This window comes from Schistocerca americana, chromosome X, assembly GCF_021461395.2.
Source record: "Schistocerca americana isolate TAMUIC-IGC-003095 chromosome X, iqSchAmer2.1, whole genome shotgun sequence".
NCBI classification, from domain to species: Eukaryota; Metazoa; Arthropoda; class Insecta; order Orthoptera; family Acrididae; genus Schistocerca; species Schistocerca americana.
Genome location: NC_060130.1, coordinates 178,309,907 through 178,335,860, shown reverse-complemented (window position 1 = coordinate 178,335,860; position 25,954 = coordinate 178,309,907). Strand labels below are relative to the sequence as shown.

The following is a 25,954-nucleotide window of genomic DNA, read 5'->3' as shown; positions in this document are numbered from 1 at the left end:
CTGGACAAAAAGTTTACAGAGAAAAACTACAACAAGTACATGATGAGCTTCAAGGAACAAAATGAGTATTAAAATAAGCCTAGTCATGAAATAATTTATTTATTTTGTATATTGTGTGCCACAATATGCATATACAAAAAAGAGGATATAAAATAATCAGATCAACATTCAACCAAAATTAAAATATTAATGAAAAGCACCAGTAAGTGGAAGTGAAATAGTTGCGCCACAGAAACAGATGAGTGGAACTGCAAAACTTCAGGCAAGCAGGGTGTTCCCAATACCTCTTGTTAATAACAATACAAAAAGTGATTCATCTGCCTCTACCCCCTCAAGTCACCATACATATCCTTCCTCCCTGTATACAACATGCCACTATCCCCAGCAGCACCTGTGGGAAATTCTCTTGCTGTTCCTTCTCCCCATCCCAACTCTTCCACATTTATAGCATCCACGACATCTATGACAATTACTCAGCTCAGTACATCAGGGAAAAATAAAAGAGAGATTAGCTGTGTGTGAGCATGTCCTGGCAAAGAATTTTACTTCGGAAACACAGCTAGTGTCCAGTACCTGGTTTATACATCTGCCTAATGCCCAAAACTTCCTCTCCTCACTGTATTGTGTAAGTAAACACTTCCTAACTTTTGCATTCAGTTTTATTAGTTCAAAACATCGAATGGAAATAAAGAGTGAATGATATGGCACAAAATACCCTATAATTGGGGAAGAAGAATGAGTAAAATGTTTGCACATGATGGCAAACACTATTTTCTTGTTATTACGATACTTTGGTGTGATGATAAATCATGACAACCTACCTAGAACCATGTAAGTCTTCCTCTTATCATCCACATATCAGCAATCCAACATGGCCACACTGTTATGAGATGTCAGCAGCAGTGTTGTTGCATCAGCATACATGCTGGATGCAATGCACTCTTCAACATTGTTATGAAGGCAGGAAATGTACTGAAGGACTGGATGTCCCATTCCCTGTCTCCCCACAAGTGATCAATGACAGGTCTAGTGACTTTGGTGGCCACTCCAGAAGCTGAAAGTCTGGATTGCATCTGTCAAACCATTCCTGCCCTTTCGAAAGATGTCTTCATCCTTCAGCAGAAAACAATATACTTCCTGTATACAACAGGTCCACAAGAAGATAAAAAAGGAACAGAAAACTGGTGGGTTCCTCTATAACTACGAGAGGACCAAATTGTTAAAATAAAAGCTGGGCACACCACGCAAGCACCAGCGCCAACCTGCACTGTGGACACAGTATGCAGCAAAACTGTAGCTTCATGCAGATAATAAAAAAGATGCACATGGCCATCCACTGTGTCAAAAAGGAAACTGGCTCCTCAGATAACCAACAGAATTCTTGTTGCAGTCAGAAGAATTATCCTAGCACTTTTCTTAATTGATTTAGGGAAACCACAGAAAAACTAAATCAGGATGGCCAAATGTATTTTTGAACCACATCTTCCCAAATGTGAATCCAGTGTGCTCACCACCACCTTGGTCAGTCATAATGGATATGTAATGAGGCCACCCACAGTTGTTCAAAAGACTGCACATAACACTTACCAAACATGTCAGGGGTACACCTTGACTATCAACCCTTCACTGTCTTCTACAGTTATGGTGACTACCATTTTTCTGTGTTCACAGCAGTGTTTATACATTTAAGCATAGCAACAATCAATCCTATAGGTCTTCAAAATTGTTTATTCATCAGATACCTACACATTCTTTCATGTACTCATCTTGCTCTAACATATTGCTTGCCTGGCTCTTTAGTTATTCACCAAACATTGTTGTTATACAACTAAGTTTGCCGAGGCTGGAAAAATACAATTCAGCATTTACTCTGCATATTTCTTTGCGTACGAATGTATACCAGTTTCCTCATTTATACAAAAAAGACCTCTGAAGGTGAAATAAGTGATATTACTTATAATTCTCGGTAGGACCGACAGCTGTAATGTAAATTACAGATGAATGCATAACATACAAATACGCAAGTTATGTATTTACAGAATAACTGCAGGAAATAACATAACATTATACCTTTTGCCACTGCTACTGGTACTGCTGCTGCTACTGCTGCTGCTGCTGCTACTACTGCTGCTGCTGCTACTGCTGCTGCTACTGCTTTCACCAGATGAAACATCTTTATCTTTCTTTCCTTCTTGAGCTTTACTAGCTTTATCTTTATCTGAACCAGATGCAGATTCAGAGCCATCATCTTCCCCCTTCCCACCTTCTGCAGTCTTCCTATAACAAAAAGTGTAGTGTTTCTGTTCAATGGGAGTCCCAAAGGCAACAAAATAATGCATGTGACTAAATAATGATGTTCCATGTGCCCTCTGCAGGTGCCACTGTAGATGCAGAAGATACATCACACTTACTGGTCTACAAGTCACCAATAATGCAAATGGACGAGCCAGAGTTCTGTCCAGGGACCAAAAAATTTACAACTCAGTGAGACAGAGTCCTGCAAAACCCAGGAATACATCAGAACACTAATCATTACTATGGAATTTTTTAGAGGGAACATTTTTTTCATAGCATGGGGAAAGAGACAGCGACTCAAAAGCAACATGGATTGTTAACAAATAATTCAATTGGCAGGACTCAAAATCTAAACTGGCTGTTCAAAAAATAAGAAAATTTCTAGTGCAGATGTTTTTAGAATTTTCAGTAACAGTGTGAGTGAGTGAGTGAGTGAGTGAGTGTGTGTGTGTGTGTGTGGGGGGGGGGGGGGGGGGGAGATTTCAGTACCATCAAAGTGGAGGAACACTTTGCTGCTGTGCTGTGCTTCAAGTAAGATACTTAAAATTTTTGCTGGAAGCTTGCTCAAGACTTAAGTCACATGTCTAAACAATGACAACCAAACTCATTGCTGTTAGATGCCTAGTTCACTTTGGCTGCTTACTCCATGTAAGCAACAACCTCCACCCACACACACTACCGTCTCAAACTTGCAGTGTGAAAAATCACAAGAAACCCAATGACAGCACTCCGGTCACTATGCATTAAAGTTTTCCAGTCAAAGTCTGCCTGACAATAATCTGTTTGTTTCAGAGCCATAAATAACTAACACCCAGGAAAGCCATCCTGAACTTATCAGGAACAGAATGATCATATTACTGTTTTAATTTTCATTTGTGGCAGAAAAATGTTAGCTGTTTTAATTTTAACTAATTTTATAAAGAGTGACTACCATCAATCTAGCCCTGTTCTAAACTGAATAGTTCATTTAGAAATGAAAGCAATTATAATGTACTTTAATTACATTTCTGCAGCTGGTAAACTTAAGCCTAATTCTTAAGCTTCAAGTACTGCAATTTGTTGCACTTAGGTGGACTACTTGTAATTAATAAATGTAAGTTTTAGCAACCCTGTCGACCGCAAAAATGGATAACATGGTTGTATCAATATGTATAACGTCGCCCATGTCTAGCAAGGGCACCTAGTGGTTGCCGGTCAGACACTTGAATTTCCATAACAGACAAATATAAGGTTGCCTGACGGTGGTCTCTTCCTCAATTGCTGTTACTCAACTTTCCTTTACCAGTGAGCTCCGACCACCATGACTGTCTACCGGGACTGAATCAACTCTATGTGCATAATACTTCAACTTTTGAAATCCAACAACACATTAATGGTTTGCCAAATGTTCTCTTAAGAAAACAAAAGCAAAAATTTGCTTGGATATTAGGAGTGGTCATAACAACAAATATAGCACTCTGGGGAGGGAAGAATTAATTTCTAGTGTAAGTTTCTAAAGTAAATATTTGGTTTTTACTTTCACACATGCTCCCTAACATGGGGACTGTTCGAACTTCTCTCCACCGATTTGATTCATATTGACAGTGTGTGTAGGGCACAACTAGGAGGTGAACATAGGTAAAGGGAACATGCAACTCTCAACTCTTTTTAAGAAAACAGTATTTGAAAATTTTAGGCACTCTTATATACTTTTTATGGTTGCTAGAATTCAAGAAGTCGGTGGCCAGGCAAGTAAGTGCTTTGTTTCACAAGCATGAGGTCTCTGGAAAGAATTTCGCTGCTGACACTTCTAGTTCTTTTTATTTTTTTGTTTTTGTTCATTCTCAGATAATTCTAACAACAGATTTATTATTTTCATAACCGTATCCTAAAACAGATAAATGTTTGGCAAGGAGACTGGAAGTAAGATGACATTACACACTCTGTCAAATCAGTACAATCATTTTATTTATATTATTGTATCTACATTTGTGACAAGTATAAAGTGTAACCTACAGCACACTGCTCGAATTAGAATGATACTAATTGTAGAAATGGAAAACAATAATTACTGTGACATACAGTACACATAATAAATTCTTAAATTGTGCATGTGCATGATTCTTTCAATGTCTCTATTGAAAAACTAATTTAGTTTACATTCATAAACACTTACCACTCATCACACAATTTCACAGCATACCACACACAATGTCTATTGTTAGAATAATATGTGAATGAAAAAAAAAAAGTACCAACAGAGAGATTCAATCCAAAGAACTCCAAAGAACAAGATTCTATCCAAAGATTCCTTGAATACTAGCAACAATATAAAGTATACAAGCACGCCTAAAATGTTCAAACTTGATTTTCTCAAAAACAGTTGAGAGTTACATCTTCCTGTTTAAATATGTTGAAGCCCCAGTTGTGCCCTACTCACCCCATCAATATGAATCAAATCAGTGAGTGGATGTTTATACAGTCCCCCTGTAAGCACCAAATACAAATAATGGATACTACCATAGACAGTAATCAAACCAAATAAAAACATTATTAGCCCAAGACGGTATTCAGCAGGGCTCCCAAGAGAATCTACACTATGTGATCAAAAGTATCCGGACACCCCCAAAAACATATGTTTTTCACATTAGGTGCATTCTGCTGCCACCTGCTGCCAGTTACTCCATATCAGTGACCCCAGCAGTCATTAGACATCATGAGAGAGCAGAATGGGGCACTCCGCGGAACTCACATACTTCAAATGTGGTCAGGTGATTGGGTGTCACTTGTGTCATATGTCTGTACACGAAATTTCTACACTCCTAAACATCCCTAGGTCCACTGTTTCTGATGCGATAGTGAAGTGGAAACATGAAGGGGCACATACAGCACAAAAGGGTATAGGCCAAACTCGTCTGTTGACGGACAGAGACTGCTGACAGTTGAAGAGGGTCGTAATATGTAATAGGCAGACATGTATACAGACCATCACACAGGAATTCCAAACTGCATCAGGACCCACTGCAAGAACTATGACAGTTAGGCGGGAGGTGAGAAAACTTGGATTTCGTGGTTGAGTGGCAGCTCATGAGCCACACATCATGCCAGTAAATGCCAAATGACACCTCGCTTGGTGTAAGGAGCATAAACATTGGACAATTGAACAGTGGAAAAACACTGTGTGGAGAGATGAATCACAGTACACAATGTGACAATCCGATGGCAGGGTGTGAGTATGGTGAATGTCCGGTAAACACCACCTGCCAGCGTGTGTAGCACCAACAGTAAAATTTGGAGGCACTGGTGTTAAGGTGTGGTCGTGTTTTTCATGGAGGGAGCTTGCACCCCTTGTTGTTTTGCATGGCACTATCACAGCACAGGCCTACATTGATGTTTTAAGTACCTTCTTGCTTCCCACTGTTGAAGAGCAATTCGGGGATGGTGATGGCATCTCTGAACATGATTGAGCACCTGTTCATAATGCATGGCCTGTGGCAGAGTGGTTACACGACAATAGCATCCCTGTAATGGACTAGCCTGCACAGAGCAATGACCTGAATCCTATAGAACACCTCTGGGATGTTTTGGAATGCCGATTTCATGCCAGGCCTCACTGAATGACATTGATACCTCTCCTCAGTGCAGCACTCTGTGAATAATGGGCTGCCATTCCCTAAGAAACCTTCCAGCACCTGATTGAACGTATGCCTGTGAGAGTGGAAACTGTCATCAAGGCTAAGGTTAGGCCAACACCGTATTTAATTCCAGCATTACCGATGGAGGGCATCATGAACTTGTAAGTCATTTTCAGCCTGGTGTCCGGACACTTTTGATCACATAGTGTATGTAGGAATAGAAATTCATTACAATACAACAATAGCTGCAATAATTACTGTTTATAAACAAGAATATATGAATGATGCAAATTTCCTGCATAATTATGAGCGTGGTACTGAATCCACCCACAAAACTGGAAGTCATACTATTAAGTACATTCTGAACTGAAGGCATGCTCATACAGCAAATTGATCTCACATGAGCATGATGAACAAAATATACTTCAATTAGAATGCAATGCACATGCATTTTGCTTTCAAATTAATTCATCAATAATTGCATCCTAAATCGAGTCCTGTTGTGAAGGCATTTTTTTCACCCATTTCAATTATAATTTCTCCACTTAACGTTTAAAATTACAATATTTAAATTACAGAGCAAAGTACTACTGCCCCTTTTCACTGATAGAGTAGTTCTACTTTCACTGAGTATTGTTCTAGGAATCAACCACAATGATCAATGGCTGCTAATGATCTTTCATTAATAAGATCCAGATCAAGATACTTAGCAAACTTCAGGTAGTCTATCCTTAACATTTTATAAATGTTTCTGACACTGCACATCAAAATTTGGTGACAGTAGCAAATGATTCATTACTGACTGCTTGAATTGCTCAGCTTTTCCTGGAAGCACCAGATGCATTTGTCTGTACAAGAAACTAGATGTGGAAATGTCACTATTTCCAGTATATGATCGTAGAATGTCATTCTTAAACTATCAACTTCAGTCAATAATGAATATACTCAGAACTCAATCATAAAGAATATGCTAAGCGAACTACAGGCATTCTTGAATTACACAACAAGCCCGTCTTTTGGCTTTAACCACACCATGCAGTGGTTTTGGATGCACCTTACCTGTCAAGTTTTTCAATGATGCACAGCTGACCTTGCATATTTTTTTATGGTGGTACCATTTTGACTCAAGTCTGGATTTTATTCAAATTCTATTTTTTCTGAGAATATTCAGATCTGATATTAGTCATTATTGACTTTAGCTGATAGTCGGAGGACAATATTTTGTGGTCACAACTGGAAATGAAGAAAGACATACACACCTCCTGTATCAATATAAATAAATGCAACTGTTGCGGCTCATTTAACTAGATCATTTTGTTAATTCTTTAGTTTTTTTTAATAATTTCAGAGATGACAGGAAGATTATTTTGCTGACAAGCCATTATTTTTTCACATATTTATTGACTTAGTAACAAAGTATATAATGCCCTACACTTGCATTAACCTGTTACTAGTCAGTTTGATGAACATAGTTGTCAAACAAGGTACTTGTTTTAAAATACAGGAATACTAGTGCCTGAAGTTGATTAAACCTGTGCTTCCTATTTCCATACCTTATTAGCACATTTTTCTATTCATTAATAAATTTCCATTCTCAAACTCTGGAATATATCATGTAATGATACTCACTTTTATTCATTATCTCTTTTCTGTGAAAATTAAATAATTTTTTTGTTGTAATCAGTAACAGTCACATCTTCCAAGCTCAATATCTTTCGACACAATAGCTAATAGTATGTTTCAACTGCTCTAGAAGATTAGCAATGTTACTTGGATGGAACTGACCGCATTACAGAAAGTCACATCATCTTGTCAGTTCCACAGACATTGTAAGAATCACCACCAAATTAAAAGGTCAAATAGCTGCATACAGTAGCAGTGAATCCACACATGGAGAAAACTATTCTGGAAGTTCTTTCAATTAATTTCTCCTTCAATGTTTTTATACACATCAATGAGAAATGCAAGTTTGATCCTTCAGTAATTGGCCAAGGAGTAATTTTAACTATTAATGTTTGAATATGTTTTCTGTGGCACTAATTAAAGAAACATTTCATTTAAGAGAATAAGTGACTAATTAATAAATTATGATTTGCTATTATGTTTTTTTGCTTGTTGGAAAACTTCCTTTAAAAAAATGAACATTCAAACTTCCTGACACATTAATACTGTATGGTTGAATGATACTGGCTAACAGTTATGAGTCTAGAATGAGATTTTCACTCTGCAGCGGAGTGTGCGCTGATATGAAACTTCCTGGCAGATTAAAACTGTGTGCCCGACCGAGACTCGAACTCGGGACCTTTGCCTTTCGCGGGCAAGTGCTCTACCATCTGAGCTACCGAAGCACGACTCACGCCCGGTACTCACAGCTCTACTTCTGCCAGTATCTCGTCTCCTACCTTCCAAACTTTACAGAAGCTCTTCTGCGAACCGAGTTCGAGTCTCGGTCGGGCACACAGTTTTAATCTGCCAGGAAGTTTCAGTTATGAGTCTGCTTCTGGCACATACACAATGTGATAAAAGGTATCCGGACACCTGGCTGAAAATGACTTACAAGTTTGTGGCACCGTCCATCAGTAACGCTGGAATTCAATATGGTGTTGGCCCACCCTTAGCCTCGATGACAGTTTTCACTCTCGCAGGCATCCATTCAATCAGGTGCTGGAAGGTTTCTTGGGGTATGGCAGCCCATTCTTCACGGAGTGCTGCACTGAGGAGAGGTACTGATGTCAGTCAGTCAGGCCTGGCATGAAGTCAGCATTCCAAAACATCCCAAAGGTGTTCTATAGCATTTAGGTCAGGACCCTGGGCAGGCCAGTCCATTACAAGGATGTTATTGTCATGTAATCACTCCGCCACAGGCCGTGCGTTATGAACAGGTGCTCAATCATGGTGGGAGATGCTATCGCCGTCCCCAAATTGCTCTTCAACAGTGAGAAGCATGAAGGTGCTTAAAACATCAATATAGGCCTGTGCTGTGATAGCGCCATGCAAAACAACACGACCAAACATGACCACACCGCAACACCACCGCCTCCGTATTTTACTGTTATGTGCAACACTGGCTCGGTTTCAAATATTGCAGTTTATGACCTAAGTCATGGCTTGTAGAAAATAAACTAATGCTAAATCACATTAAGATTTAGTTTTTACAGTTTCTAACACACAATTCAACAAAACCTGACATTTTAATGTCCCAGAATGGGCATATGGTTAGTGAAACAGAACAGTTCAAATTTCTAGGTGTTCGGATACATAGTAAACTGTCGTGGAAAGCCCATGTTTAGGATCTTGTTCAAACACTTAATGCTGCCATTTTTACTATTCAAACGGTATCTGAAGTAAGTAATCATTTGACATGAAAATTAGTCTACTTTGCTTATTTTCATTCGCTTATGTTGTATGCTATTATATTGAGTCTGGATATTATGACATTGGCATCTCAATATATTTATTCCTTACTGTCATTTCTTGTTAACAATATTAGCTTATTCCCAAGAACAAGCAGCTTTCACTCAGTTAATACTCGGCAGAAATCAAACCTGCATTTGGATCAGGCTTCCATAACTCTTCTGCAGAAAGGTGTGCAGTATACTGCTGCATCCATTTTCAATAAGCTACCACTAGAATTCAAAAATCTTAGCAGTAATCCATGCACTTTCAAATCAAAACTGAAGAGTTTCCTCATGGGTCGCTCCTTCTATTCTGTCGAGGAGTTCCTTGAAAAATTAAGCTGATTCTTGTTGTATTGAAGATTGCGTTTACTTAAACATATGGATTGACTTTTTTCGGATTCATAAATATTTTATTTTTACCTGTTATAACTTTTATGTTGTAATATCATGTACTGACATGTTCCATGACCTTGGAGATTTGCTCCTCATTTTGGTCCTACAAGAGTTGACGTATAAATAAATAAATACACACACTGTCAGATGATGTTCACTGTGCATTCTCCATACCCACACCCTGCCACTGGATCGCCACATTGTGTACTGTGATTCATCGCTCCACACAACATTTTTCCACAGTCCAACTGTCCAATATTTACACTCCTTACACCAAGCAAGGCTTGTTTGGCATTTACTGGCATGATGTGTGGTTTATGAGCAGCCGCTCGACCATGAAATCCAAGTTTTCTCACCTCCCACCTAACTGTCATAGTACTTGCAGTGGATCCTGATTCAGTTTGGAATTCGTGTGTGATGGTCTGGATACATGTTTGATTATTACACATTATGACCCTCTTCAACTGTCAGCGGTCTCTGTCAGTCAACAGACGAGGTCGCCCTGTACGCTTTTGTGCTGTGTGTGGACCTAGGGATGTTTGGGAGTGTAGAAATCTCGTGTACAGATGTATGACACAAGTGACACCCAATCACCTGACCACATATGAAGTCCGTGAATTCTGCAGAGTGCTCCATTCTGCTATCTCACAATGTCTGATGACTACTGAGATCACTGATATGGAGTACCTGGCAGTAGGTGGCAGCACAATGCACCTAATACGAAAAACACATGTTTTTGGGGGTGTCCAGATACTCTTGATCACATAGTGTAGTTTTCATCTCTCAGGGGAGATTGTTACAGCATAAACTCCACTGCAGAGTGAAAGACTCATTCCAGAAGTAAAGAATGCTTTGTAATGTGTTCTGGAACAGGGCTGCATTGTTCAGTTTCTTATCTCTTTAAGATATGCTTTAGAAGTACTATAAGAGTAAATTGTACATATGTTTCATGTGCATTACATGCCTGAAAGGAGTGGTGATTTAAATATTTGACTGCACAAGCTGAGCTAGTGACTGTTATTGTATGTATTTTACCACTACACTACACTAGTTTGAAAATCTTACACTTACCTCTTGCTAGATTTACTTTCCTCACTTGAAGAACTCGATTTTTTACTTTCTTGTTCAGGTTTGCTGGTTTTTGTCTTCTGTGGGCTCCCTGAGTCTGACTCTGAATTTCCCTGCTTCTTTTCTGTAGTGCTTGTCCTGTATATCATAAATAAATAAATAAATATACCCATGTAAATAATTGCCATAAACAAGGAGAAATACAAAAATATTTAATTTTATTTTCTTTTGTTTCGGGTCAATGTACAAGGCATGTTATTTTAAGTCTAGTGATGATCCAATTCAACAACCCAGTACTTTGTACAAGTGACACAATTTTACTGGTATTCAAGATGGGTGGGTTAAAACCTTCAGCAGCTGCCCAGATTTAGATTCTCCAAAATAACTTCATGTGACTCAAGTTGCTTGGATGAAAGGTGCTGACTTCAGTTTCATTTGCAGTAAGTTCTATAACTCTGCTGCTGCTGTGGGGCATCCAATACAGGAAATGATATCCTTATAGTGTGGTTTCTGTGGTCTATATGTCTGTGGATTGAGATTTCAGGGTTGCTACATCACCATAACGCAAGAACTTTCTGAAAGCAGTGGACAGAATACCTTTAGTGGAAAGATACAAAAGAAATGAAGCATAAAATGAGCTTTGTCACAGATCATCATTTAATCTGCAAGGTCTTCTCCTCTTTTCAACATGATGTAGTATAATTAGTATTTGCCTAGTATGTTCTTGAGCAGGGACACTTGAGTCTACATAGGCCTATTTCCTTTCAGCCATATCTTCAGATCTTTTCAGTCTACAAAACAAAACAATAAGACTTGTTAGGGCCTTCATTGGATTGCAGCAATTTCTATTGCATCTGAATCCTGCCTGTTCTATTGGAATGTGTCAAAATGCTGTAGGACATTCTGTTACTGGTCACTCTTTCTAGTGGTAAAATAAATTCATTTTCATTCTTTATTTGGATATTGTTCTAAATCAGGTAGGATTCAACACAGAGTCAAAGAACATATTGTGCCACTCACATACATACTGCATAATGACCATGATGCTCAAACTTTGAATTCATTAAGGTACATAAAAGCTTTACCAAATCCTGAAAAAGTGGACCCCATACTAGACAGGATAAATTATAGGGAAAGGAAAAATGAACATTAAGATCTATAAGGGCAGTTGTTCTTCCTGCAGTCCATCTTTGAATGGAACAGGAAGAAGGGCAACTAATGATATTGGTATACTACAATTTCTCCATAGATGTTTTACTTGACCATGTTATTACATTTTTAATCTGAAAATATCTTTTTCTTTCCAGGTATTTCATATATATATATATATATATATATATATATATATATATATATATATATATATATATATATATATATATATATATATATATATATCTCTCTGTGTGTGTGTGTGTGTGTGTGTGTGTGTGTGTAGTTTTCTGAAGGAGTGGAGGAGACCAAAAAAAGCTGTATGTAGTTTGTGTGAAAGTCTACGGCATAAGTGGAGAAACATTTAATCTCCACAACTATTTAAAACAATACCACAAAGCTACAGGAGAATGCTGACAATTAGATGGGTTGACTGGATAGCTAATGAGGAGATAACTGAATTGAGTAGATCAGAAAAATTTATTCAACAATTTACACTGAACCCTGATTACAGCAACTAGGTTCAAGTGGATATAAGTTGCAGTAGCAATGCAGAGACAAAGAGGCATGGAGAGCTACATCAAATCAGTATTCGGGCATAACACTGCAACAACAGGCGTAAAACAACACCCCCAACAGAAAGTATCCAAATGCAAAATCACTGGGCCCATTCAAGAGACTTTCACATTGTTGCATTATCTAAAGCTAAAACACTACAAAATTATATTAAATGGAACAGACATGTAAGATCGGCAGTGGGGACAACTTATAAGAACACTTAAATTTGTTGTAGATCAATGCTCTAACATGTTCATGTGGTTTTTTTTCCATTAGAAGTGACTCCTCCCTCCCTCCCCCCCTCCCCCCCCCCCCTCCCCTCACCACACCTCCCCTACACTAACCCGGCGAGTTGATACAGTGGTTAAGACTCTCATTCTACAAAAGCAAATTCGATTCCACATCTAGCCATGCCAATTCAAGCTTTGTGAAGTTTCCTTAAATCACTTTTAATGGAATCTGGAAAGGTTCCTCAAAAATTCTGTGGTCATTTCCTTCCCAGATATTTGTCCAATTTGGCTATTGCTTCTACTATAATGACCCCGCTATCTATGAGATTTTAAACTTTTCTTTTTCTGTTGGCTCGCAGTTTTTCTTCTTTTAATGTCTTCACACATTTGGAACCATGTCAGAGAATTCTCAGTTATCTATTGTGACTGAAAGACTTCAAATGATTGTTAATGATGCATTATTTAACTCTATATGCACTGAAAATTCTGTACATGTTCAGTAGTGCTGAACTGTGATGTTGGTTTTGGCTTCTATTACGAGAGTTACAATACACTTGTTTAAACATACTGTTTGTGATTTCCCACAGACTGATTTGCAGACTAAAGAACAGTTTTTCAAAATGTTTAAAATTTGAGGAAAATTGTATGCTTCCCAGTCTTCTCATGTTACACGCAAGAAATATTTTCTCTTACATTATTTATATTCAACAAAATGTGCTGAAACAGTAACACATTGACATTTTTCAACAAGGTTTTATAAGTAGCACAAGAAGACTACCTACATGTCTCAATATTTCAGAAACTGAGATGGCAAATACCACAAAACAAAACCATGTTTCTCTCTTCCTTCGTCACCTTCCCTCTCTCAATTTCATGTCAATGACATACAGGATCTACTGAACTCGTAACAGTGCCACGTGACTTGAGTTTTTAAACTAGTCAAATAAAAGCAGTAACTTGCTTCTGTTAACGCTTTTCACAGCAGCAATCACATTTACACAGACTGGAAAAACAATAGGCATAAATTTCCAGATTTGCTTCTATATTAATGTGAGACTGAAACGAGCAGTGATATGATAACATGCTATATTTCTTTTGAACAAATAGCAACAACTTTTTTTTTTTTATGGGGGGTTGAAAAAAAATGGAGCGGATGGGGAGGGAGGGCAGGCTGTTACTTTGGCCACACTGAATGTAATGAGCTTTTGGCATTATGAAGCTTCTCACCATTCTAGCAGATGTGAGCCAACTTCTCACATCACTAATCAGTGACATGTACACAGTAATATCATTGTGCACTCATACTAATACAAAGACTTCATATAACTACGCTTTTATGTATGGGATAGTATGACGATGAAGCCTGTAGCATAAAAGTGATTACATGAACTACTGCAGGGAGCCATAGTTGTTCCTGTCCTTGTAAGATAACAGAAACATCTACATATGTTTCCCTACAGTTACAAAAATACACTTCCAATAACAACACAAATGTTCAAAAATGTATTTTGAACTTAAATAAATCTGTTCCCTGATGACTATATAAGCACACAGTACAAAAACTTTTTCACCCCAAGGAGATATCAGCCTAATTCCATGTAATATGGCCTCAATTCAAGGACAAAGAGTTTCCAGAAATCTCTTCTGGTATGCCACAACCAGTTGACACCACTTATTGCCGACTAGATCCTGTACGGCTACCATAGTAGCCACTGAAGTGTTTAATTCACATGCCAAAAAGTAAACCACAGACCAAAGACTCACAGCCATTTGCACTAAAATCACTTCTGTCAGCACCGCAACTCTACCATGATGACCACCAGTATGGGGGCAGCGGGCCACTGCCTGCTATGCCACCAGTCCGCCACATTCCGACAACACTGGGAGATGGAATACGGAGCATGCCATCACAGCACGAGGGGCTCGCGTGGGTGGTCAAGCACAAAGGCTGGCAGGGGAAGGTCTCTTCGTGAAGGCCGTACCTGGCTGACACTGCACTCCGTCAGCAATCCTGGGCATTAACAATACTTGAGGCAGTGGAATTCCTCAGCCAAGTTGCCACCATCATGTACTGGGCTGTGGCAGGTTGCAATAACAAAGAGCACAGAGTATTTGCAGACTGTTTCTCTAGCCCTCCGAGGCATCCATCCAACCACACCCACAACTGGTGTCAACATAACATTCCAAACAGTCCCAGATATTTTCCATGAGACTAAGATCATATGTTTTGTTGGCCCATGTGAAGTGCGATTGGTTGCCCAAATGTTTGTCAGGCCTAAAATGTATGTGATCTGCCCTATGAACAAGGCTGTTGTAAACTTAGAAGAAGGGAGTGTGCACGGCTCACTCATCATTATTAAGATGTAGAGGAAAGGGCAACACTTGGTAAAAAAGATGTTGAAATAAGACATCCTGGTTCACATCCATGATAACCTAAATAGGTAGGCCCAAGTCACAATACAAAAATAACTCTTAAACTTCACAGTACCACCTCTACATCCAAACACAATAGCTCCAGTCTGACATTCTGTAACACTTAACATCAACTCATCTTACTATGTTAAGTTCACACAAGGCACTAGCACATATGCATCACTTCACAGTAATGGGTCACACGAGTGGCTTGTGCGACACATTTGAGTATAAATCACACTGATGAACATTCTCCTTTACTACTATTAAGTTGGGCACACCTTGATTACATTTATTGGGCTTCTCTAATGACATTTCTATCAAAATTTGTGATTTGTTCATGCTTTTTCACTTTGCGTATTTCTGCTCCTTGTCTCGGGGACCATTCACAAAGAGACTTTTGCTAAAAGTTATTACGAGCAATCGAACTTTTTATATTTGTTACAAAGAAACATGAATTCAGAACTTTAAAAATTTGTACAACAGGTTTGCCGCCACCAATATGAGGAATGTCACAAACAGCAATTTGTACTAACACAGCAAACCTACAATTACAACGCCACATTTTTATAGCAAACAAACTTCAGAGTTTTCACACTATAAAACATCAGAGGACAATGACATTTATTTTGAAGACTTCTACACCATTCCTCCAATCACAAGATATCAGCCAGAACATTATGACCACCTAGCTAATAGCCAATATTGTCCACCTTTGGCACAGATATCAGTGGTGTCACATCCTCACATGGAAGCAATGAGGTCTTGGTAGACTGTTGGAAGGAGCTGGCACCACATCTGCACACACAAGTCACCTAATTTCCGTAAATTCTGGGAGAAAAAGGGGGGGGGGGGGCATGAGCTCTGATGCCATGTTCAATTACATCCCAGATGTGTTCGATCAGGTTCAGGTCTGACAAGTTGGGGGGCCAACACTTCAATTGGAACTCACCACTGTGTTCCTAAAACCACTCCAATATACTCCTGGCCTTGTGACATGACACATTATCTTGTTGAAAAATGCAACTGCCGTCGGGAAACACTATCATCATGAAGGGTTGTACGTCGTCTGCAACCAGTGTATAATACTCCTTGGGTATCATGGTGCCTGGCACAGGGTCCACTAGATCCATGGATGCTCACATAAATGTTCCCCATAACATAATGGAGCCGCCATCAGCTTGTCTTCTTCCCACATTAGAGGTGTCAAGAAGCTATTTACCTAGAAGAGAACAGACTCATGACCTCCCACCGGCATGACAAAGAAAGTATCGGGATTCATCAGACAATGCAATGCTCTGCCACTACACCAACATCTACGGCCCATTTCAGTTGTAGGTGCCAATGTTGTGGTGTCAACATTGGCAATGTATGGGTCGTTTGCTGCAGAGGCCCATTGTTAGGAGTGTTCATTGCACTGTGGTTTCAGACACACTTGTACTCTGCCCAGCATTAAAGTCTGATGTTAGTTCCGCCATATCTCACCACTTGTCCTGTTTTACCAGTTTGCCCAGTCTACGATGTCTGACATCTGTAATGAAGGGTGACTGCCCAACACCACATCGTCTGGAGGTGGTTGCACCTTGGTTTCGTTATGTGTTGAAGACACTCACCACAGCGCTCCTTGAACACCAAACAATTCGTGCAATTTCCGAAATGCTCATGCAAAGCCACCGGGCCTTCACAATCTGCCCTCAGTCAAATTCAGATAGATCGCACACCTTCCCCATTCTACACATGGACAGCATTCTCATAGACACTACATGCACTGTGCATGTGTCTGACTAGCTGTCATTCCTCACCAGGGGACGCTGCTATCGCCTGAATGGGTTTATATCGATAGTAGGTTGGTGGACATAATATTTATAAATAGGTTGGTGGTCACAATATTTTAATATCCATAATAATATCAGTGTGTCTAGAAGTACTATGCTCTTTGATTTTATCTTGGTCTGATTATCATATTTTCTGCCTTTTTACATGAACTACATGAGCTGGTGGATCCTCTTAGACTGACTTTACACGAAAATATGTGATACATTTTTTGCCTATTATGCCACCACCAAATGCAATGTGGTGGTCACAAACTTGTAGTATAATCATAGACAGAAGCATTATGTTCAGTCTCATCTCCCGTGAGTAGTTGACCTACAGGATTGAGCCAACATTAAATCATACCTAGATATCAAGAGTGCTCAGTTCCGTATGTACTCACTAATTATAGATGTGTTAGACCATTTTGAGCGAGATAATGAAGAACATAGTATGGCAAACCGAACTTACAGGACAGGGTGGACATTGGAGAATGGCAATCTGACAATCAATCAATGTCACAATACTCATCAAAGTAAGCAGAGCTCATAATGAGCCACGAGGAAGAAACACGGGCACAGTGTAATACACACTACACCCATGTTGCCTTCACATACATGACAGATGTGACTGCCTACACTGAAATAAGGAATTTGGGCAATGGTACCACCAGGTTACCTCCAAAGTGTGCACTATAGTCTCTTGCGGTGGCATTAAATTGGTTCCAGCAGCATTGTTCCATAAATTAATATTATTGGAATTACATGGAGTCCTGAAAAGGACCAAGCACAGAAATTAATACCAGAACTGATGATAGGTTGGCTATCCCTACCATTCCAAGTGAGCACTGAACATCAGTATCATTGCTGAACTGGAAATCATTCTACCTCATTTCCTATATTTGCAGCCAGTGCAACTAATTTATTAACACACACTAGGCAACAAATTCAAATTAAAGGCTCGTAACCAAATGTTTGACAGACCATCTTCTCTAGTAATACTGTGTTCAGCAAGGTTTTTTTTTTTAACGATTTGTCAATTTTGTGTACACGAGAACATAAACCTAGTATCATCAGTAATAGCATTTCAAGTATTGCATGCTCTACGTACAGAATTCTATGCTTCATTTTCACCAGAAGTGAGCCAGGCAAATATTCGCAAAGCCAAAATTGTTTCACGGCAACCCTAGTCCATATACATTAAAAGACATAGTAGAAGCCAATTTAGATTAGTTGGTATCCCTAGAAATAACTGAACAAGTGAACTGTCAGTCTCTTGGCCACTTCAACATTACTGATTAAAAAAAAATCAAATGAGAATTGATATGTGACTGTGTGGTACTTTTATCATCATCATCATCATCATCATCATCATCATCATCATCATCATCAACACCACACAGGGAGTCTTTGATTAACACGTAATTTCATTTCTCAAGGTAATATAAACTGTTTGTTAAATTAAAAGGGAGAGTGTGTTTTTCTAAAATCAATCTCTTGGATACCTTCATGCAGATGCCAAAAGGATGAACAATCCAAGCAGCTCGCAGTAATTAACACTCCATTTTACCTCTACAGATATTAGTGGTCACCATTTGGAGTGTCCAGTTTTCACAACAGTTCATAGAATTATTCATACAAAATATTCAGTCATGTGTGATGAAGTTCACAGCAAGTAAACATTCCTGGGCAATAATCTCATTCTCCCAGAAGGATATGGAAGCCATGAACACTTACAACTTCTTGATAGAAGCAGTGGAACTTGCACAAGCCACAGATAATATCTCTTTCTCACACAGTTTTCAAATGCTGATGGCCATATCACATAACCTCCTCTTATCATAATGTATTTCAAATTCTTTCTTATTATGGCACTATTACTGCTCATTAATGGCATCAATTTATCAAGCACAGAATATGTTTGCTTGCATTTGCTATTCCACTACTTGTGAGCCAACAGGTTTGAACAATACTGCATACTAGTCATTGGCAGATATCACGAACAGAAATTCTGGCCAGACATTGCAAATACTGGAACATAATACATTCTGAAATTAATAACGTAGTAAAAGCATGCCCAGAATGGACAAGGCAGGCAGGCAGTCTGTGCTGCCCAAGTTTATTTAGTCCTATGATTGACGAGCACCAAACCTTGGAAACATTTACACTGAGGCTTTACCAACATCTTTTTGAAGATCACTTAACTAACTGTAATTAACTTGCTCTTCAACTATTCTTTCATGGTGCAAATGGTGTTCATCATTGCAGAAGCAACAATTGATACTAAAATATTTTTTGTTTCTCTGGAATGTGCACCTCAACCATAGTAACCCACAATGGGTCACAGTTTGCACTGAAACTACCCTCAAAATTTTGGCCTGGAATTGACATTTATTTTGTCCAAAGAGCTGAGTTTCAAACACTGTCAAATAGTGGGGCAAAGATTTTTAAAAATTCAATGTTAAGAGTGGTTTAACCTTCCACCCCAACATTCTTTCTCAGTGTTCATCAGGTGACACCCAACAGGTGCGAAGACACTAGAAGTAAGTATACCATGGATGGTGCACAGCACTCCATTGCACCTTATACATCCAACTCTGCAACCTCCATAAGATAAAGTCCACACCTGGCATACTAGTCTGGGATTGCAGTGTCCAGGAATACCAGGTGCAACTTCTGGCAGCACCAATGCCTATGGACTGAGACCACCAACACTGTTATTCACTGCTGCAGAAGCTGATTCTCCACACCCTCCAGCACAGCCAAGATCACATCGAGATGGGAGTCTCTGACAACACTAGTTCTAGAAGACGGACATCTGTATGAGCAGGCACTCCAAGTCATCCTCCCCTCTGCATAGAAACAGGCTCAAATTTGAGTTTTTTGCCCATATACAATATATGTAGGGGGTGAAAAAGATGGAACATTGCCTGGTCAGACAACTAAAGAGTGCTCACAGATATTACTGCAGAATGAGGGCTCTTGGGAACTTCTTAGCAACAATTCGTATGAAGAACTATCACAGTGGTTAATGTACTGCCACCCAAGCTGACACACACAGTTACTGAGACACTTGTGTACCAGCTGCTTTCAACGAACATTAGTGTCTGCTGCTATTACACTGCACTTTCCTGGATTGTTTCATGGGTTTCATTCACAGACTGCTCTAAGGACATGTCTGCAGCACTTGTGTGGTGTTCCCCCTTGTTCACTTCGCGTATTCCTGCTTATCGTTATAGGAATCATTTATACAAGGTTATTCGTAAGTACCTATGGGGTTCCAGAAGACAACTGCATGAAAACTACAAAACATACAGAAAAATTGCACATATCAGTGGATAAGGGATCTCTCCACCTTTTAAGTTATCTACACAGTGTGGTGCAATTGCAGAGTGTACCATTAGGGGCCAGGTGTGTCAGAACATCTAGTTAAATCATCTGCTCCATATTGTCAAAACAAATTAGTTCACACCTGTACATACAGAACCCAAAAAACAAATTTTCAAAAGTGAGCTGCTTTTTTTCTGCCTTCCCAGACACCAGCAGCAGCAACTACAATGGATTGCATGTACATACTGACACTTCCCACATCACAAACAGTGGCCATACTGTGCACCTGTAACATGAGTTAAAAACTTGAAGAGATGCTGTGTCTACTGCCATGTGTATATTTTCTGTATGTGTTGTAGTTTTCATGCAGTCATCTTCTGAAACCCTGGAGGCACTTATGAATAACTCCCTACTTTGCATGGCAAAAGAAGAGCTGTGACAGCTGGCAGGGCCATTGACAGTTTTCAACTGCGTAGCACAAAAGGCTGCTGATGGTACCACAGCTGAAAGACTGAAGATACTGACTGCCTAAAGAGCTATGGCAACAATGATGTGTTGTATGGTGTAACTATAGTACATCTGGTCATACTAAATGAATTACTGGTGACTTCAATAATTCACGCTGCTTTCCCTACCGTTGAACCTCCTCCATGAGTTCTCAAAAAAGAGCACTGTCCAAATTAGTTTCTTTTCCTGCCATTTAAAACATAATTGAATATTAAATACGGGTATACAAATTTTCTGTAGTATTTTATTCGTGGAAATGTTTCAGCTTGGTATACATACTCAAGTAGTAGTTAAATGGCCACTTAGGGACTTTTACCAGAGTACTTATTTTGCTAAATAGAAACATGCTCAAACGTAAACAACGAGTAATTCATGCAGAAGAGCTCAATCTGTGACACACATATCTGGAGCTTAATAATAAAAGGTGAATGAATTTACTGTGCTTGCTGTTAAGTTTAATTTCGTTGCTTGTAAGTCACAAACATTGTAACCAATTACCCTATTTCACAGTAGTGTATTACAACATGTAATAGCATTACATTGGTTATATATTAACCTGAAGGAATCTGTCATGCCAATAACCACTTCCTTCAACAAGTTGGCCTAACACTGAATCGCAGATGTTCTTGCAGCTGATCATTCTGGCTCTGCTGTCCTCTACCAAGCAGCAATCATATACTTTGTTTGTGTAGCATATCCAGTGCCGTAGAGAAATTTCCCAGATTGTCCATATTATATTTTTACCAACTACATCCATTACAGCACTTGAATTACTTCCACCTCCAATGAGCTAGACATTGGTGGATAGTCAAATTGTAATCTTCCATCCTTCTGAATCACCCTTGGCTGAGTGAAAGGAACATGGTGCATTACCAATGACAGACTTTCCAGAACATGATTTGGCACACACCCAGTGCATAAAAAAGAGCACAAGGTATTTTTCCAAAACACAGAACATCTTTTCACAGAACTTTCTTTCAAAAAACATTTTTTAAGTTCATATTCCATTCCAAGGATTCACACAATACCTGACACTGAAATGAATCAAACATACACCAATCACCCAATGTTTCAGACAAATAAATATTATTTGACAAAATTAAAAATATGTTAGTATACACTTACAGTACGGGGTCTCTTCAAACAATAACTGAACTTTTTTCTTCACATGACAACAAAGTCTCGTAATGACATAGTATTGGCAACACTGTCTCAATTTCCCGAATAACTGAACTTTTTCTACACGTGACAACAAAGTCATGTAAAGACATAGTACTGGTAATACTGTATCAATCTCCTGAGTAGTCCTATTGCTCATATCTCACGTAGTTTGCGAGTGAAAGGTAGTACAACATTTATGGTGATTTTTGTAATGTATGATTTAGGACATTTTGCCACACATTCAAGATGGTGAATAAACTGAAGGTAACATCTTTGCAGTAGTGACTGGAATCTTAGTTGGTTCTTATTATGATGTTTTGACTAAAAAATTAAACAGGTAATGAATTGCAGAAGACTGAAGAGCAGAAAGAACATCAAGTGATGTTTGCAATGAACTTCTTCAGCAAACTAAGGATACGAAACATTCACGCAAAACATCGACACAAGACATGAGTGTTAGATTTGCAGTTACATAACAGTGGGTTAGCAAAGAATTTCCAAGTTTGAAACAATCATAATAATCACAATTCAATAGCAAAGTCAATTTTTCTTATGCACATTTCAAATTTTTTCGACAATTTCATACAATCAAAGATCATTAGCATGCAAGTGTGTTGAAAAGGTTACAAAGTGCAATCTGCAAAACGAGACCACCATTGTGGCAAGGCACCTCATTGATTCCTTATCACAACAATATGCCAGCTGGCTCAGCCTTTTATCAGTACTAGTCCCACAAGGATGCCACTTCAACACATTTAAAGATATTCATGAGAGCAAGTCAAGAACACTGAAGGACTTAACCAAAATAAGTTTATAGGACTCCAAGATGAAGTGGAAACATCACTGTGTCAAGTATGCACAGTAGTAGTAGTAGTAGTAGGAGGAGGAGGAGGAGGAGGAGGAGTAGGGAGACAACTGCGAGATTAGGTGAGGGGACAAAGACTAAGCATCTTACAGATGAATAAATGTATTATTAAAAAATATCTTTGGTATTTTTATTGATCTCATCAACAATAACAGGTACAAATTCTTAGTCAAATTTAAACATCAATCACATTTTTTTCCAAATTACAGATCCTTAATTTATGCCATTTCCTTCTGTTGCAACATACAGTCTGAATACTAGTAAGTAGTGTATTAATGCAGCTGTCGCAAACTGTGAAACCTTATATTGTAACTTTCTTGGTAGCTGTCATTAGTAACATAAGCTAGTGTATTGGTGCTTGAATTGGAGATAGCCGGTTAGAATCATGGTATTGGAAGAAATTTTTGTCACTGTGTGTGGCCAATGTATGCAAGAAAGTTGCAGAAAGGCAATTCCTCATTACTAAAAAATGTGCCACTGTCTTGGATTAACTCTGAAACCTCTCCACAGTATCTCATTCATTATGTAAGAGCATGTGACACTGGATGGTAATCAGACTGCCAGAAGGTGATGTTAAAATCGGTGAAATTCAAGAATAATACAACACCACACCCTTCATATTATAATCTACACAAACAAGTTCTACTTAAAGACAACACCCAACATTTGAAAAGCAAAGCTGCCCAACAAATGCAAGTAATGACGTCGTTATTGATTCTGGTCACTTAACCTCTTACAGGATTTTCCAGCCAACAATGCCATGCAACACTTACCTACAATTATTTTGAAAAATTCTAAAACTCATTTTGGTGAAATTTAAACCATAAACAATACCAGATAGGTGACTTAAGAAGTACATCTTTTATGTATCTTGCTTGTCAGTTGTAGTATGTACCATGTGATTATTGGCCTAACTTCTAAATTAATATTTTCAATTGATTTGTTAGTCATGAGCCTTATTTTTATTTGACAGCAAGAATAACATGTTGCTCATCTATATTTCTACAATGCACAGATCGAGATCAAAAATAGGAAGGATCTATCTCATTAAAATCCGGCTGGGTGTATAACTGTGTCATCTCACGACATAGTCTTTGCCCCGAGGAAAGCTGCTACAGTCCAACCAAAACATTGGTTACTACAGTGTTTCAGAATTTTATATGATGATGTGACAGTGCAACCAGAAGGGTTTTAATTAGATTGACACTAGCCTAGATATTTATGAAGGAAATCATACTTGTGTGTGCACTTGTCTTGGTTAACACTGCGAAGGGCTGTTCACAAAGATTGAATTGTAGTGCTGGATCCATTAGTTGTACGATAATTTTGAAAGTCTTCACATGGATGGTTTTGAATGCAGTCATTATATTGTAAGAAACACTGCACCAAAATAGCTGCAGATCATGGTCACGCATGTGTCAACAGTAACACCTCAGATGTCATTACAACCAAATGCAACACATTTTGTTTCAATTTTGAATTATACTTGTCATGCAATGAAAACACAATGTGATTGCTGACAGAATGTGTATAGTGCTGTTTCCACATGAAACTTGATTGACTTAGTGCCAAGAGTGAGCTCAGGGTAACTACTCGTATATCATTCTAGTTTCTTATGTTAGCCATTATAATTGTTAAGATGATTAGCTAGTGCACATAAAAGCATTTGGCTAATAACAGCAGGAAAACAAAACAAAATCCAGCTAAGTAAATACACATTCCATTGCAACTGTAGCTATACCCTCTCTCCTCCCCGTTGCACACATTTTCCAGAGGAACTCCCTGCAGGAGCAGGTTGTGTAGGGCAGTAATTTCATTTTTTTCACAGAAATCGAGTGAAAATGATACAACATTCCCGCAGAATGATTCAATTTTCCAGGCCTGAAACTTGGCAATGAATCAAGTTCATTTATAAGAAACCATGATATCCTCGAGAATGGTCTACATTTTGAAATATTTACTAAAGCAATAGCGGAGCTCGGGTCGAATGATATTTCTTCATTTTCCTTGTCAGAAGCTTCAGATTCAGAGGTTGTGTTACTACTATTACTTCCTCTGTTTGTCCATAATGATTTGGCAAATCTGGTGAAATAAAATAAAAATATAACTATCACTATATAAAAAAAAAGAAGATTCTTGCAAAGTACGAATGCAGTAAATCTTCTCCACTGTCTTGTAGCATCAATCCGCAATGTGTCCACCACATTTTGGGAGACATGTCATCTCCTTCCACTTTCTGGCCAGAAGACGGATGAAGAACACATGAGTTACAAAATGTCATGGACAAAATGCAGATAGTGCAGCAAGAAATCTGACAAGATTTTATTGCACTGTGTACGATACTCTACACAGTTATTTAGCTAGGTGGTTGTAATGCTACGTATAGCAACTTGCTCATTACAGTCAATGATACAGTGTAATTCAATATCCTCATGCATTAGCCAGATGACTATCATGATCTATAAATTTGAAACCTATTAATTAGCAACAATTTTGCATGATTAAATGGAAAAATTCTCAAATGTTTTGCACTATTCCATCAATGCCTGACCAATATCTCCCAGTGCTGTCGGGGACCAACTACGGTTCAGTACAGCAGCTACGAAATAGATTGAATTTTCACTCAGCAGTTGAGTGTCCACTGATTTGAAACTTCCTGTCAGAGTGAAACTATGTGCCAGACCGGGACTTGCATCTGAGACCTTTACCTTTCTGGATAAGTGCTCTACCAACTGATATCCAGGAATGACTCATGACCCGTGATATTTTCCAGCCAACAATGCCATGCAACACTTACCTACAATTATTTTGAAAAATTCTAAAACTCATTTTGGTGAAATTTAAACCATAAACAATACCAGATAGGTGACTTAAGAAGTACATCTTTTATGTATCTTGCTTGTCAGTTGTAGTATGTACCATGTGATTATTGGCCTAACTTCTAAATTAATATTTTCAATTGATTTGTTAGTCATGAGCCTTATTTTTATTTGACAGCAAGAATAACATGTTGCTCATCTATATTTCTACAATGCACAGATCGAGATCAAAAATAGGAAGGATCTATCTCATTAAAATCCGGCTGGGTGTATAACTGTGTCATCTCACGACATAGTCTTTGCCCCGAGGAAAGCTGCTACAGTCCAACCAAAACATTGGT

The 25,954-nt window shown here is 38.6% G+C and overlaps 1 protein-coding gene across 1 annotated transcript in view; it reads right to left on the bottom strand.

Annotated features, from left to right (window-relative positions):
• Positions 1-25,954, bottom strand: part of LOC124556558 (RNA-binding protein with serine-rich domain 1-like) — a 107,802-nt gene that overhangs the window by 73,825 nt on the left and 8,023 nt on the right. The window contains exons 2-3 of the mRNA XM_047130514.1: positions 10,772-10,906; positions 2,071-2,277 (exon numbers count right to left, since the gene is read on the bottom strand). Of these exons, the coding sequence (XP_046986470.1) occupies positions 2,071-2,277; positions 10,772-10,906 (342 nt within the window). The remainder of the gene's footprint in view (positions 1-2,070; positions 2,278-10,771; positions 10,907-25,954) is intronic.